The 14966-nt window shown below is 45.6% G+C and overlaps 1 protein-coding gene across 1 annotated transcript in view; it reads right to left on the bottom strand.

Annotated features, from left to right (window-relative positions):
* Positions 1–14966, bottom strand: part of SPSB3 (splA/ryanodine receptor domain and SOCS box containing 3) — a 28236-nt gene that overhangs the window by 4988 nt on the left and 8282 nt on the right. Inside the window, exons 2-5 of the mRNA XM_075318272.1 lie at positions 12429–12572; positions 8991–9165; positions 8717–8904; positions 1217–1319 (exon numbers count right to left, since the gene is read on the bottom strand). Of these exons, the coding sequence (XP_075174387.1) occupies positions 1217–1319; positions 8717–8904; positions 8991–9165; positions 12429–12566 (604 nt within the window). The 5' untranslated portion in view covers positions 12567–12572. The remainder of the gene's footprint in view (positions 1–1216; positions 1320–8716; positions 8905–8990; positions 9166–12428; positions 12573–14966) is intronic.

Consider the following 14966-nt stretch of genomic DNA (forward strand, 5'->3'; position numbering starts at 1 on the left):
TCTCGGCCACGTCTCGGCCACATCTCGGCCACATCTCGGCCACGTCTCGGCCACATCTCGGCCACGTCTCGGCCCCTCGGTCAAGTCTCGGCCCCTCGGTCAAGTCTCTGTCTTTCTAATCCTTTCAAGGGAACCTAGTTTGCCATTTACAGATTAATTTTTCCCTTGGGGTGGGCACGCTAAGTAAACGTCTAGTGGGCCCCCGTGGATCTCTGGGACCTAATCTGATGTTGAATGCACTATAGCACTCTCGTTTTGAATCCATTCTTTCAGTTCTTTATCTCTCCAAAAGGGTTTTTACGGTGACTATCACTTTCTTGAGCGCATCTCAGAACTAGTAGCCCTGGCTGTCGCTCTTCCTTCAGGACCTTCATCGGAACAAGGTGCTCCTTCGTCCGGTTTCCAATTCTTTAAAAGCAGTTCACATTCTTCTCTCTTGGGATGAGATAGTCTTCTCTTGTTCTGTTCTTCTCTATCTCGTCCTCTAAGAGAGTGTTCCTGTGAGAGCCGCCGCTTGGTCGGCTCTCACAGGAAATATGTCATGATAGCGACAGGGGTCATCACATGACCCATCACTACCATCGGCTCTGTGTGATCGCATCACTGGGTCGCCGATGGCGGCGAGGAATGGCGCGATCTCCGCTGCAGCCATTTAAATTGTGCTGTCCCATTTTGACAGCACGATCTAAGTGGCAAGCAGGCGCGGGTGGATTGCGGATCCACCTGCGCCTGTTAGCCCCACATGTCTGCTGTTCAAATCAGCAGACGTGCTGGGAGCGTCGGTGGTGATTACGGTGATATGACCGATGACGTACCAGTATGTCATCAGTTGTGAAGGGGTTAATCTAAGGTACCTGGCCCTACTTTTATACTTATCATCCAGCACCCTGTTTTTCGGCATTGCTATGGTCCTGCGGCGCTATCTTGTGGCTGCAACTTCTGACTGGCCTTATGTCAGAAGTTACGTCACAAACTTTCACCAATGCAAGTCTATGAGAGCCACAACAAGATTCTCATAGACTTACATTGAAAAGTGACCTCCATGAAACACTAGAGCAATCGGGCAGGTCACAAACTGTTGGAGACTGACAGGAACTTCGGCAATAAAGGGTGAAGACGCTGGAGAGTGAGTACATGAGTAGGGGCAGGGGACTTAGATTAAAAACATGTCCAATGACATGTTACTTGCTACAATAAACAGCATACACCATCTTACCTGTGTATGAGAGACCCCAACTCTCAGCATCTTTCCCAAGCAGACTACAGAAGGAGTGCCGATACTTGTCCAAGTTCACATCTGATGTGCCAATGCCAACCATCTAAGTAATGAAAAAAGATTGATAATTTTATCCTCTGGGACACACAGAATATGTGATATACATAAGCGTTATATACACACACACATACATACAGTGGGGAAAATAAATATTTGATACTCTGCCAATTTTGCAAGTCTTCCCCACCTACAAAGAATGGAGAAGTCTGTAATTTTTATTGTAGGTAACTTTAACAGACAGAATTAAAAGAAAAAAAATCCAGAAAATCACATTGTATGATTCTTAAATAATTAATTAGCATTTTATTAGATGAAATAAGTGTTTAATCACCTAACAACCAGCAAGAAAACTGGCTTTCACAGACTTTTTTTTAAGAAACTCCTTTTTTTTTAAGAAACTCCTAGTCTGCACTCATTAATTGCACCTGTTTGATCCCGTACCATGTATAAAAGACACCTGTCCACACAATCAATCACACTCCAACCTCTCCACCATGGCCAAAACCAAAGATCTGTCAAAGGACCCCAGGGACAAAATTGTAGACCTGCACAAAGCTGGGATGGGCTGTAGGACAATAGGCAAGCAGCTTGGTGAGAAGGCAACAACTGTTGGCATAATTATTGGAAAATGGAAGACACACTAGCTGTCAATCTTACTCGGTCTGGGGCTCCATGCAAGATCTTGTTTCGTGGGGTTAAGGATGATTCTGAGAAAGGTCAGGAATCGGCTCAGAACTACACAGGAGGCCCTGGTCAATGAACTGAAGAGAGCTGGGACCACAGTCTCAAAGATTACCATTAGTAACACATGGATTAAAATTTTGTAGGGTACGCAAGGGTCCACCTGCTCACGCCAGCACATGTCCAGGCCCGTTTGAAGTTTGCCTATGACCATCTGGATGATCCCGATGAGGCAAGTGGCAGATGAGAGCAAAATAAAACTTGTTGGTATCATCTCCACTTGGGATGTTTGGAGGAAGAAGAAGGAGTACAAACCCAAGAGTAACGTCCCAAAGGTGAAGCATGGGGGTGGAAACATCATACTTTGGGTGTGCTTTTAAGGAAAGGGGAAAGGATGACTGCACTGTATTCAAGGGAGGATGGATGGGGTCATGTATTGCGAGATTTTGGCCAACAACCTCTATTCTCAGTAAGAGCACTGAAGATGGGTCGTGGCTGGGTCTTTCAGCATGACAATAACTCAAAACACACAGCCAGGGCAACTAAGCAGCGGCTCCATAAGAAACATTTCAAAGGTCATGCAGTGGTCTAGTCAGTCTCCAGACCTGAACCAAATAGAAAACCTTTGGAGGAGCTGAAAGTCAATGTTACCCAGCGACAGCCCCGAAATCTGAGAGATCTGGAAAAGATCTGTATGGAGGAGTGGACCAAAATCCCTGCTGCAGAGTGTGCAAACCTGGTCAAGAACTAAAGGAGACATCTAACCTCTGTAACTGCAAACAAAGGTTTCTACCAAATTTTAAGTTCTGTTTTTCTATTGTATCGTACTTATTTTGTGCAATAAAATGCAAATTAATTATTTAAAAATCATACAATGGGATTTTCTGGATTTTATTTTTATTTTGTCTGTCACAGTTGAAGTTAGCTACGATAAAAATTACAGATCTCTCCATTCTTTGTAGGTGGGAAAACTTGCAAAATTGGCAGCGTATAAAATACTTATTTTCCTCATTGTATAATATATGTTTATTTATAATTTTTTAAAAGGGAGACTCTGAAACAATGTCTTCAGACACCGCAAAGGCATCTTACCAAATAAAAGTATGTATAAATACATAGACATGATAAACTGACAATTTACATCATTGCCTCAAAAACCAAGACAGATAATACAAAAACAAAAGAAATGTTGTTCCGGGTCTGTCAGTTTTATGAATGTTTTTAGGGAAAAAGATAAAAGCAGAAGAGACTGAAAGAAGAGAATCAGATCTGTGAGGACAGAAGCAGATCTGCAAAAAAGAAAGCAGGGCAAGAAAAGAAAGTAAAGGATCGAGTTAAGCAGAAAAAGCAACAAGGGGGCAGAGATAGGTGAATAAAGGGAAGGGGGTTCGGAGAGAGAAAAAGAAAGATAAAATAGGTGATTACGAAGGGGAAGGGGGGGGGGGGACATCACCGCTCCCCCCAGGGTGTTCCCCTCCAAGACCTGAGAAAGAGGGTCCAACAGTCTGCCATACTCATCAGAGTATTTAAACTCCATCCATTGAAACCATGTCCTGTAGAATGCATCAAAGCTGTCATGGAGGGTCGAAATAAATTCGTCAATTCCTCCTTATGCGTCATGTCATTGACCCTAGAAGCCCACAGAGAAAGGTTGGGAGAAGTGACCAACTTCCAACCCAAGGAGACGCAAGATCTGGCTGCCATCACCAGAAATCTCAACAGTGAGCGTTTGCAGGAAGAAACCGAAGCGTACAAAAGCTGGAGGAGGAACAGTTGAGGGCCTAACTCCTGTGTGGTGCCTGTCACATGTCTGACAACATCCCCTGTTTCTGACCAGAATGGTTGCAATACCGGGCATGACCAAAAAATATGCAGGAAGGCCCCCTCCCCTACATCACACCTCCAGCACCTGGAATCCACCCCGGGAAACATTTTTCATAATTTAGAAGGAAGCCTGTACCATCTTGAGAAGAACTTAAAGCTGGATTCCTGGAGTCCAGAACTTCTAGAGGTCTTCTATGCCAATAACAGAACCTTGTTCCTCTCTTCCGAAGACAGGGTAATTCCCAAATCCTGCTCCCAGTGCACCAAGTATTGAGGAGGGGGAAGTCAGCAGAGTTCGACAACATCAAGTAAACCATTGAAAGTGAGTGTCTTAGCTCACCCTCACTCAGGCACAGTCTCTCAAACCCAGAGGGGGGACCCACAAACCGAGCATAACTAGGAAGGGAGTGCGAAAAGTGTCGTAGCTGAAGGGAACGCCACACGCCGAGTGGTCTTGGTAATAAGAAATCTTGAATGGCCTCCGAAGTGGGCCAATTACCACAAATACCGATATGACAGGCTCGAAATTTTCCCCCAGACAGCCAAAGTCGAAACACTAGGTTGGGTTTGAGAGGCCAGGGCGAACGTCCAGAGAACCGATCACAGGCGAGGGCTGTGATGAGCGGCGAATCTCTGCCCACAGCTCAGTCACTCAGGAAAACTGGAGCCGGCCGCGGTGACGTCACGTCAACTGGAAGTTGACGTGACATCCAGGGCTGTGGAGTCGGAGTCGGAGTCGTGGAGTCGGAGTCGGAGCTCATTTTGGTGGAGTCGGAGTCGGAGTTGGAGTCGGTATAAAATGCACCGACTCCGACTCCTAAAATATATAATAAATTGGGGACAGGAGTGCAATGCAGAATGTGCTGAATATTTTACTAAATAATAACATTTAGTATAATGCTTATATTTAAGTGAAAAATTTATTGTAGTATAATGTGAACATCAGACATTTAATTGTTTTTATGATACAATAATCAAGATATTTGGATAGAACATAAAATATTTATTGGATACAACTTTAGAACACAAAAAACTAATAAATTGTAAATATGTAATATTATATATATATACACAGTGTATATACACACACAAGATATATATGTAATCTACTGTATATTACATAGTGTATTACATATTTACAATTTATTACAGTTTTTTGTGTTCTAAAGTTGTATCCAATAAATATATTTTATGTTCTATCCAAATATCTTGATTATTGTATCATAAAAATTATTAAATGTCTAATGTTCACATACACATATTCATGTACTACAATAAATTTTTCACCTAACTATAAGCAATATATGTAGGAGTCGGAGTCGGAGCCGGAGTCGGAGTCGGAGCCGGAGTCGGTGCAAGAGAATTTGAGGAGTCGGAGTCGAAGGTTTGGCTTACCGACTCCACAGCCCTGGTGACATCACCAGATCTCAGAGGTCACGGAGCCTGGGGGTCACGTGATGGAAATGAGCAGACCACAATAGGTGCCGCTCAGAGGCAGAATTGGCAACACAAGGTATTTAGAAAAAGCCTCCCCTATCAGTTTTACAGGGATGTGGCCACTATTGCAGAGCAGTGAACCAACCCTTTTAGGGAACTCATACGCAGCTCAGAATGTGATGGCTTCCCTACGGGTGGAATGGGCCCCTGGAGGGAGGAGGAAACATGAACCAACAAACAATGAAGAGAAGAAAAAGAGGGAGGGAGAGAAGAAAAAAAAAGAAGAGGAAAACTGAGGCTTGAAAGAAAAAAGGAGACAAGAGAACACAACTAGAGCAAAAACAGTGGGGGAAATAACAGCGAGAAAAAAGACCAAAAAGGGAATGAAAGCTCGCAAAAAGCAGGCAGTCCTTGGGACCACAAATATAGTAGGGACGAGTATGGATACGCGAAAAAAGCTTGGTCCCCCACCCGCCAACAGAATAAGACAACACCCTCCCACTCTTCACATGAGAGGGGGTACAATCCTTGGTGTCTCCCACCAATATTAACCAAAACATTAGGAAAACCTGCTGAACCATATGCAATCAAAAGAAGTAACTTCAAAAAGAGATGGTCACACGACAGGACAGAGCCGAAGCGACCGGATACAGGCTCCCAGGATGATGATGAAATAGATGCAAGATCTCGGGACCACCTCCATACAACCTGAAAGAAAACAAATTTGATGGACAAAAACACTCCTATACTCACTCCGAGCACAAAGCCAGAGTGCACCCAAGTAAAAAACTTATGGCCCCAGAGCAGCCCACGGGATCCAGCCAAAGACCCCCACTTAACCACTGTCCCCTCTTGGGGTGACCCTCTCCCTTTGAAGGAGGGGCCTAGGGAGCTCCATGGAAAGCCAGTCAGATAGCGATATACTGGTGGACCCCAGGAAAACAAACCAATCCAGGAGGTCCAAGGACATCTTCAGGATGTAAGTGGAGTCTCCTTTACAGACAACAAGCTGGAGAGGGTAGCGCTGGGCTCCTTAATCTTAATCAGAAGAGGGTGAAGCTGTCGTCTCATTGCAAAAGTGTGGCTAGAAACATCCGGGAACAATTTCACAATGGCTCCATCAAACTCCACCGGACAATTGGACCAGGCTCTCTGTAAAGGGGCATTCCAGAAAACTGGCCCCCAAAGCTCATCCGCTCCAAAGTGCTTCCTAACCTGGTCACGGAACGTCCACTTGAGGCTACCTACCATTTTGACCGGGTTCATAGAGTCTCCAGAGCTAACCCAAGGTTCCCCTCCACTCCAAGGGTTGTTTTAGGCCTTCATAGGTAAATGCACATGGTGTCTGTGTACTTGGTCAACATCAGGAACATTTCCCTACGCATACTATGATGTTCCTAGAAACCCCTATTCTACATATGGAGATCAAAAGTGTGTTATTTCAACCTTGGTCTGGCCAATAGGTGTCTGCAAACTGTTTGTTTTACTGCATAGCAAAGTGCAAAACGTCTGTTCTTTCCTATACAGTGGGGAATTGCAAATAAATGCTAATTGTGTAGTATACATGGTTTTTTTTACAATGGGTATCTAAAGGTACCGTCACACATAACGAGATCGCTAGCGAGATCGCAGGTGAGTCACCGTTTGGTGACGCAGTAGCGATCCCGTTAGCGATCTCGTTATGTGTGACATCTACCAGCGATTAGGCCCCTGCTGTGAGATCTCTAGTCGTTGCAGAATGGTCCAGACCATTTTCTTCAAAGGTGATGTCCTGCTGAGCAGGACACATCGCTGTGTTTGACACTATGTGACAGGGTCACAGTGACTGCTGAGATCGTTATACAGGTCGCTACTGCGACCTGTATTGTTCCTGCATCGTTGGTAAGATCTGACTGTGTGACATCTCACCTGCGATCTCCCAGCGACTTACCAGCGATCCCTATCAGGTCACATCGTTTTCAGGATCGCTGGTAAGTCGTTGTGTGTGACTGGGCCTTAAGGTGCATGGATTCCACTGACTGTTAGCAAATACGGTTCCATAATAAGATGTTTGACAAATCACACATTTTCCATTTTGCTAAGGGTGTAGCTATAAAACTCCCAGTGACCTAATCTATATAGTAGCCTTTTAGAACAGAAAAGTATATTTAAAGACCAAGTTCACATATGATATATTTGCTGTGGATGTTGCATGCAGAAATCGGGAGCAACATATGTTGCAATGCAAGTCAATAAGGATTTTAAAAACCCCATTCACTTGCAAGCACAAAATATATACTATACAGTAGTGCACTAACTTACATATTTTTCAAGATACAAGCCGTCACTCTGTATCTTTTTTGCTTCATGATGTGAGCACAAATTTAGTTATGAGCAGCTGCTGTTTGATCACGTGTGCCCACACATTAAAAAACTGAATATTCCCTGCCCATCATCCAGGCTGTGGAGAGCAGCGGGTACAGTATCCTGGCAGCTGATGGCATGTGGGAACACGGCGCTCACACGCTGATCAGCTGTCTGCATCACGCTGCACACTTAAAAAAACAAACTTATACGCACCCTTCCTCCAATCCCCTACAGTGCGGCGTCCTCATCTCATACAGGCAACTGACTGTTTGTAGGAGTGCGTCAGCTGATCAGCATGTGAGCGCTGCGGTCCCACATACCATCAGCTGTCTGTATGAGAGGAGAACACAGTGCTGCAGGAGATGGCAGGGAGGGTGTGGCGTGATGGGGGCCATGTACCAGGATGAGCGATCATATATACCAGGATGGGGATCATATATACCAGGATGGGAGCCATGTACCAGGTTGTGGGATCATACATACTGTACCAGGATGGAGGCCATGTACCAGGATGGGAGATCATATACATTGTAGCAGGATGGGGGATCATGTACCAGGATAGGGGTTATATATATACCAGGATGAGGGCCCTGTACCAAGATGGGGATCATATATAACATGATGGGAGCCATGTACCAGGTATTGGATCATATTTACAACACAAGGATGGGGGCCATAAACCAGATTGGGAGATCATATATACCAGAATGGGGGCCATGTACCAGGATGGGGATCATATATAACAGGATGGGGGCCATGTAACAGGTTGGGAGATCATATATACTGTACCAGGACGGGGGCCATATATACCAGTATGGGGACTATATACTGTACCAGGATGGGAGCCACGTACCAGGTTGGGGGATCATATATATAGTACAAAGATGGTGGCCATACACTAGGATGGCTGGGCCATAAGTAAAGGCTGGAACGGATTAATAGCATTTCAATTAATTTTAATAGGGAAATTTAATATGACATAAGAGCAAAATGAGTTAGGAGCTCAGTCACAGAATGAATTAAACTCTAAGTCAAGGTATTACTGTATTAGGATCTGATTAACAGCATGCACTATGTATAGCGTATTTTTGATGGGGTGAACTATACAGGTACCCCACATTAGTGCGTATGGTATGTGAACGGCATACATACCATGTCTGTGCCATATACAGGTGAGGTCATCTTAATCTCCCAGAAGTGCTGACCTTCACTGAGCACCTTATTGCCTCGGATGGCAGCCGTGCCGCAGCTGTACTCCATGTGGAAACTGACCTTCCGGTTGTCGCAGCTCAGCACTGTAGCAGTGGATTTACTACAATCGTCCCACACCCAGTCAAAATCTGCAACAGAAAGGAAAGGAAAAAAATAAAAGTGAGACCTGGTCGGTGGGTTTCACGTCACAGCTGTGGACCTTCCCATATCTTACAGTCATCTTCCTCTCCGCACTGGCAGCTCTTTATCTGGTGGAAGGTGTGCAGGCTGGAGCAGTAGGCATCATTCTGGCTGTCGCAGCTGCAGTACGATTCCCCCGTCACGGGCACGGCGCTGGGTATGGAGGGCGGCAAGTGCAGGAGCTCGATCTCAGAGTCGCTGTTACTGTGCTGTCAAGGTAATGTAAATGACACAGTCACTGAAGCATTCGGAAGCTTATTAAACACACTGTGGCATGATTTCTTACCATTTTTACAAGATCTCTGCTTGCTGTCAATGAATGGAAACATTCATGTTTACATCCAAAGGGCATAGACCTAATAGCGAAATCTTGTTTCAGTTGTACCTAGTCCTTTGTAAATTAAAAGCTTTGATAAATCACTTGTAAGGCCACATCTGGAAGATGGGATTCAGTTTTGGGCTCCACATTTTAAAAGGGACATTCAGAAGTTAGAGTCAGTTCAAAGGCGGCAACTAGACTATTACAAGGAATGGAGGCCGCCCGTATGATGACAGGTTGGAAAAGTTAGATATGTTTAGCTTAGAAAAAAAGACGTCTCAGAGGAGATCTCATTTATACAGTGCCTACAAGTAGTCTTCAACCCCCTGCAGATTTAGCAGGTTTGATAAGATGCAAATAAGTTAGAGCCTGCAAACTTCAAACAAGAGCAGGATTTATTAACAGATGCATAAATCTTACAAACCAACAAGTTATGTTGCTCAGTTAAATTTTAATAAATTTTCAACATAAAAGTGTGGGTCAATTATTATTCAACCCCTAGGTTTAATATTTTGTGGAATAACCCTTGTTTGCAATTACAGCTAATAATCGTCTTTTATAAGACCTGATCAGGCCGTCACAGGTCTCTGGAGTTATCTTGGCCCACTCCTCCATGCAGATCTTCTCCAAGTTATCTAGGTTCTTTGGGTGTCTCATGTGGACTTTAATCTTGAGCTCCTTCCACAAGTTTTCAATTGGGTTAAGGTCAGGAGACTGACTAGGCCACTGCAACACCTTGATTTTTCCCCTCTTGAACCAGGCCTTGGTTTTCTTGGCTGTGTACTTTGGGTCGTTGTCTTGTTGGAAGATGAAATGACGACCCATCTTAAGATCCTTGATGGAGGAGTGGAGGTTCTTGGCCAAAATCTCCAGGTAGGCCGTGCTATCCATCTTCCCATGGATGCGGACCAGATGGCCAGGCCCCTTGGCTGAGAAACAGCCCCACAGCATGATGCTGCCACCACCATGCTTGAATGTAGGGATGGTATTCTTGGGGTCGTATGCAGTGCCATCCAGTCTCCAAACGTCACGTGTGTGGTTGGCACCAAAGATCTCGATCTTGGTCTCATCAGACCAGAGAACCTTGAACCAGTCTGTCTCAGAGTCCTCCAAGTGATCATGAGCAAACTGTAGATGAGCCTTGACATGACGCTTTGAAAGTAAAGGTACCTTACGGGCTCGTCTGGAACGGAGACCATTGCAGTGGAGTACGTTACTTATGGTATTGACTGAAACTAATGTCCCCACTGCCATGAGATCTTCCCGGAGCTCCTTCCTTGTTGTCCTTGGGTTAGCCTTGACTCTTCGGACAAGCCTGGCCTCGGCACGGGAGGAAACTTTCAAAGGCTGTCCAGGCCGTGGAAGGCTAACAGTAGTTCCATAAGCCTTCCACTTCCGGATGATGCTCCCAACAGTGGAGACAGGTAGGCCCAACTCCTTGGAAAGGGTTTTGTACCCCTTGCCAGCCTTGTGACCCTCCATGATCTTGTCTCTGATGGCCTTGGAATGCTCCTTTGTCTTTCCCATGTTGACCATGTATGAGTGCTGTTCACAAGTTTGGGGAGGGTCTTAATTAGTTAGAAAAGGCTGGAAAAAGAGATAATTAATCCAAACATGTGAAGCTCATTGTTCTTTGTGCATGAAATACTTCTTAAGGCTATGTTCGCACGTTGCGTTTTTTACCGCGTTTCTGCAGCGTTTTTGGGCAAAAAAGCATGCATTTTTGATTTCCAGCAAAGTCTATGGGAAAAGCAGAAATCCTGTCTGCACTTTGCTTTTTGTTCAGCAGCGTTTAATTTGCATATTTGTGGTCAAAAACCATGCTGAAAAAGAAGCAGCATGTCAGTTGTTTTTGCCATTTCTGCAGCGTTTCCTTAACATTGGAGTCAATGAGAAATGTCAAAAAGCAACCAAAATCACAATTCCTGCGTTTTTCATGCTTTTTACCTGCTTTTCAACTGCGCTTTTGGCTCCAAAAACGCATGCTTTTCTGGCATAAAATTAATGGGTTCTAATGTTCCTTTACACACACAATAACCGAAAATTTAAATGCTAAAAAATAATAAACTTTAGCTATTTTTCTGTTAAAATGTGCATAACCGCTATTATTACATTTAAATTGATAATTTCCCATTTAATTTTATTAAAAGTTAATTTTATAATTTTTTTCTCTTTTTTCAATCTTTTTGACTATTTCAACTTTATTTCTCAGTGTCTTGATCTCAAAAACGCATCTGCAGAAACGCAGGTGAAAACGCAGGTAAAAAGCGCTAAAAACGCACTAAAAACGCGGTAAAAACGCATGCGTTTTTAGCGCTAAAAAATTGTCAAAAGCCATTTGGTCAAAAACCAAGGGAAGGAAAACGTGCAGAATAAACTGCAGGTACTCCGACGCAACGTGCGCACATAGCCTAATACTTTATGGGAACCAAACAGAATTCTGGTGGCTTGAGGGGTTGAATAATAAATGACCCTCTGAATAAACTTTTCACAATTTTTTTAAAAAAAAAGAAATAACATTCTTTTTTGCTGCATTTCACACTTCCAGGCTGATCTACAGTCCAAATGTCACAATGCCAAGTTAATTCCGAATGTGTAAACCTGCTAAATCTGCAGGGGATTGAATACTACTTGTAGGCACTGTATGTATAAATACATGTGTGGTCAATATAAAGGAGTCGTACATGACTTGTTTCTTCCAAAGACAAAACTAAGGACCAGGGGGCATTCACTGCGAGTGGAAGAAAGGCGATTCCGACAGCTAAATAGGAAAGTGTTCTTTACAGTTAGAGCAGTCAGTCTGTGGAATGCCGACCACAAGAGGTAGTAATGGCAGATACTATAACAGCTTTTAAAAAAGGGGCTGGATGATTTCAGAAGGTGCACCTTCATAGAATGCAGCCCAGGAGCTGCAGAAGGGGATTCTTTTCGTTTCATAGGGAAAAATCTGGTGACAGGTTCCCTTTAACTATTGGATCCACAAGTCAGGAAACCATGGGTGAGCTGGGAAGGTGATTTTGTTGTTTGTTTTTTTTTCTACATAAATGTTTTTAATTTACTGACATCAGGCAGAGTCTAAATATGACAAGGAATTTTAGACAAAACCCATTCAAGGAGCAATTAGGACAAAACCTACACAAGTCAGTGGATTACCTGTCCATCAGAATCGTAGCCCCAGGCCTCATCTCCTGCTGGCAGAGACGGTGCTCGGGTGTCCTGGTCTCTGCGGACCCCGCTCAGGACAAAGTGCCAGGCACGGCTGCTGCGTGGTCGACGAGCCATATTACGCATTGATGACTGCAATAATAATAAAAAAAATGAATGGAATTTTGTTTACTTACTGTAAATTCCTTTTCTTCTAGGTCCTATTGGGAGACCCAGACAATTGGGTGTATAGCTTCTGCCTCCGGAGGCCACACAAAGTATTACACTTTAAAAAGTGTAACCCCTCCCCTCTGCCTATACACCCTCCCGTGCATCACGGGCCCATCAGTTTTGGTGCAAAAGCAGGAAGGAGGAAACTTATAAATTGGTCTAAGGTAAACTCAATCCGAAGGATGTTCGGAGAACTGAAACCATGAACCAAAGAACAATTCAACATGAACAACAGGTGTACACAAAAAAACAACAGCCCGAAGGGAACAGGGGCGGGTGCTGGGTCTCCCAATAGGAGCTAGAAGAAAAGGAATTTACGGTAAGTAAACAAAATTCCCTTCTTCTTTGTCGCTCCATTGGGAGACCCAGACAATTGGGACGTCCAAAAGCAGTCCCTGGGTGGGTAAAAGAATACCTTGATAAAAAGAGCCGTAAAACGGCACCCTCTTACAGGTGGGCAACCGCCGCCTGAAGGACTCGCCTACCTAGGCTGGCATCTGCCGAAACATAGGCATGCACCTGATAGTGTTTCGTGAAAGTGTGCAGACTCGACGAGGTAGCCGCCTGACACACCTGCTGAGCCGTAGCCCGGTGCCGCAATGCCCAGGACGCACCTACGGCTCTGGTAGAATGGGCTTTCAGCCCTGAAGGAATCGGAAGCCCAGACGAACGGTAGGCTTCAAGAATCGGTTCCTTGATCCACCGAGCCAAGGTTGACTTGGAAGCCTGCGACCCCTTACGCTGGCCAGCGACAAGGACAAAGAGCGCATCAGAACGGCGCAGGGGCGCCGTGCGAGAAATGTAGAGCCTGAGTGCTCTCACGAGATCTAGCAAGTGCAAATCCTTTTCACATTGGTGAACTGGATAAGGACAAAAGGAAGGTAAGGAGATATCCTGATTGAGATGAAAAGGGGATACCACCTTAGGGAGAAATTCCGGTACCGGACGTAGAACCACCTTATCCTGGTGAAACACCAGGAAGGGGGCTTTGCATGACAGTGCTGCTAGCTCAGACACTCTCCGAAGTGATGTGACTGCCACTAGAAAGACCACCTTCTGCGAAAGGCGTGATAGAGAGACATCCCGCATCGGCTCGAAAGGTGGTTTCTGAAGAGCCGTTAGCACCCTGTTAAGATCCCAGGGTTCTAGCGGACGCTTGTAAGGTGGGACTATGTGGCAAACTCCCTGCAGGAACGTGCGGACCTGCGGAAGCCTGGCTAGACACTTTTGAAAAAACACGGAAAGCGCCGATACTTGCCCCTTGAGAGAGCCGAGAGACAAACCCTTGTCCATTCCGGATTGAAGGAAAGACAGAAAAGTGGGCAAGGCAAACGGCCAGGGAGTAAAACCCTGATCAGAGCACCAGGATAAGAAGATCCTCCACGTTCTGTGGTAGATCTTGGCGGACGTTGGTTTCCTGGCCTGTCTCATAGTGGCAATGACCTCTTGAGATAACCCTGAGGACGCTAGGAGCCAGGACTCAATGGCCACACAGTCAGGTTGAGGGCCGCAGAATTCAGATGGAAAAATGGCCCTTGAGACAGCAAGTCTGGTCGGTCTGGGAGCGCCCACGGCTGACCCACCGTGAGATGCCACAGATCCGGGTACCACGACCGCCTCGGCCAGTCTGGAGCGACGAGAATGGCGCGACGGCAGTCGGACCTGATCTTGCGTAACACTCTGGGCAGCATCGCCAGAGGAGGAAATACATAAGGCAGTCGAAACTGCGACCAGTCCTGAACTAACGCGTCCGCCGCCAGAGCTCTGTGATCCTGAGACCGTGCCATGAATGCCGGGACTTTGTTGTTGTGCCGAGACGCCATTAGATCGACGTCCGGCGTTCCCCAGCGGCAACAGATCTCTTGAAACACGTCCGGGTGAAGAGACCATTCCCCTGCGTCCATGCCCTGGCGACTGAGAAAGTCTGCTTCCCAGTTTTCCACGCCCGGGATGTGAACTGCGGAGATGGTGGATGCTGTGGCTTCCGCCCACAGCAGAATCCGCCGAACTTCTTGGAAGGCTTGACGACTGCGTGTACCGCCTTGGTGGTTGATGTACGCAACCGCCGTGGCGTTGTCCAACTGAATTCGGATCTGCCTGCCCTCCAGCCACCGCTGGAACGCCTTTAGGGCTAGATACACTGCCCTTATCTCCAGAACATTGATCTGAAGGGAGGACTCTGTCGGAGTCCAGGTTCCCTGAGCCCTGTGGTGGAGGAAGACTGCTCCCCACCCTGACAGACTCGCGTCCGTCGTGACCACAGCCCAGGATGGGGGCAGGAAGGATTTTCCCCTCGACAAAGAAGTGGGAAGAAGC

This window comes from Anomaloglossus baeobatrachus, chromosome 7 (genome assembly GCF_048569485.1).
Source record: "Anomaloglossus baeobatrachus isolate aAnoBae1 chromosome 7, aAnoBae1.hap1, whole genome shotgun sequence".
In the NCBI taxonomy this organism is placed as follows: Eukaryota; Metazoa; Chordata; class Amphibia; order Anura; family Aromobatidae; genus Anomaloglossus; species Anomaloglossus baeobatrachus.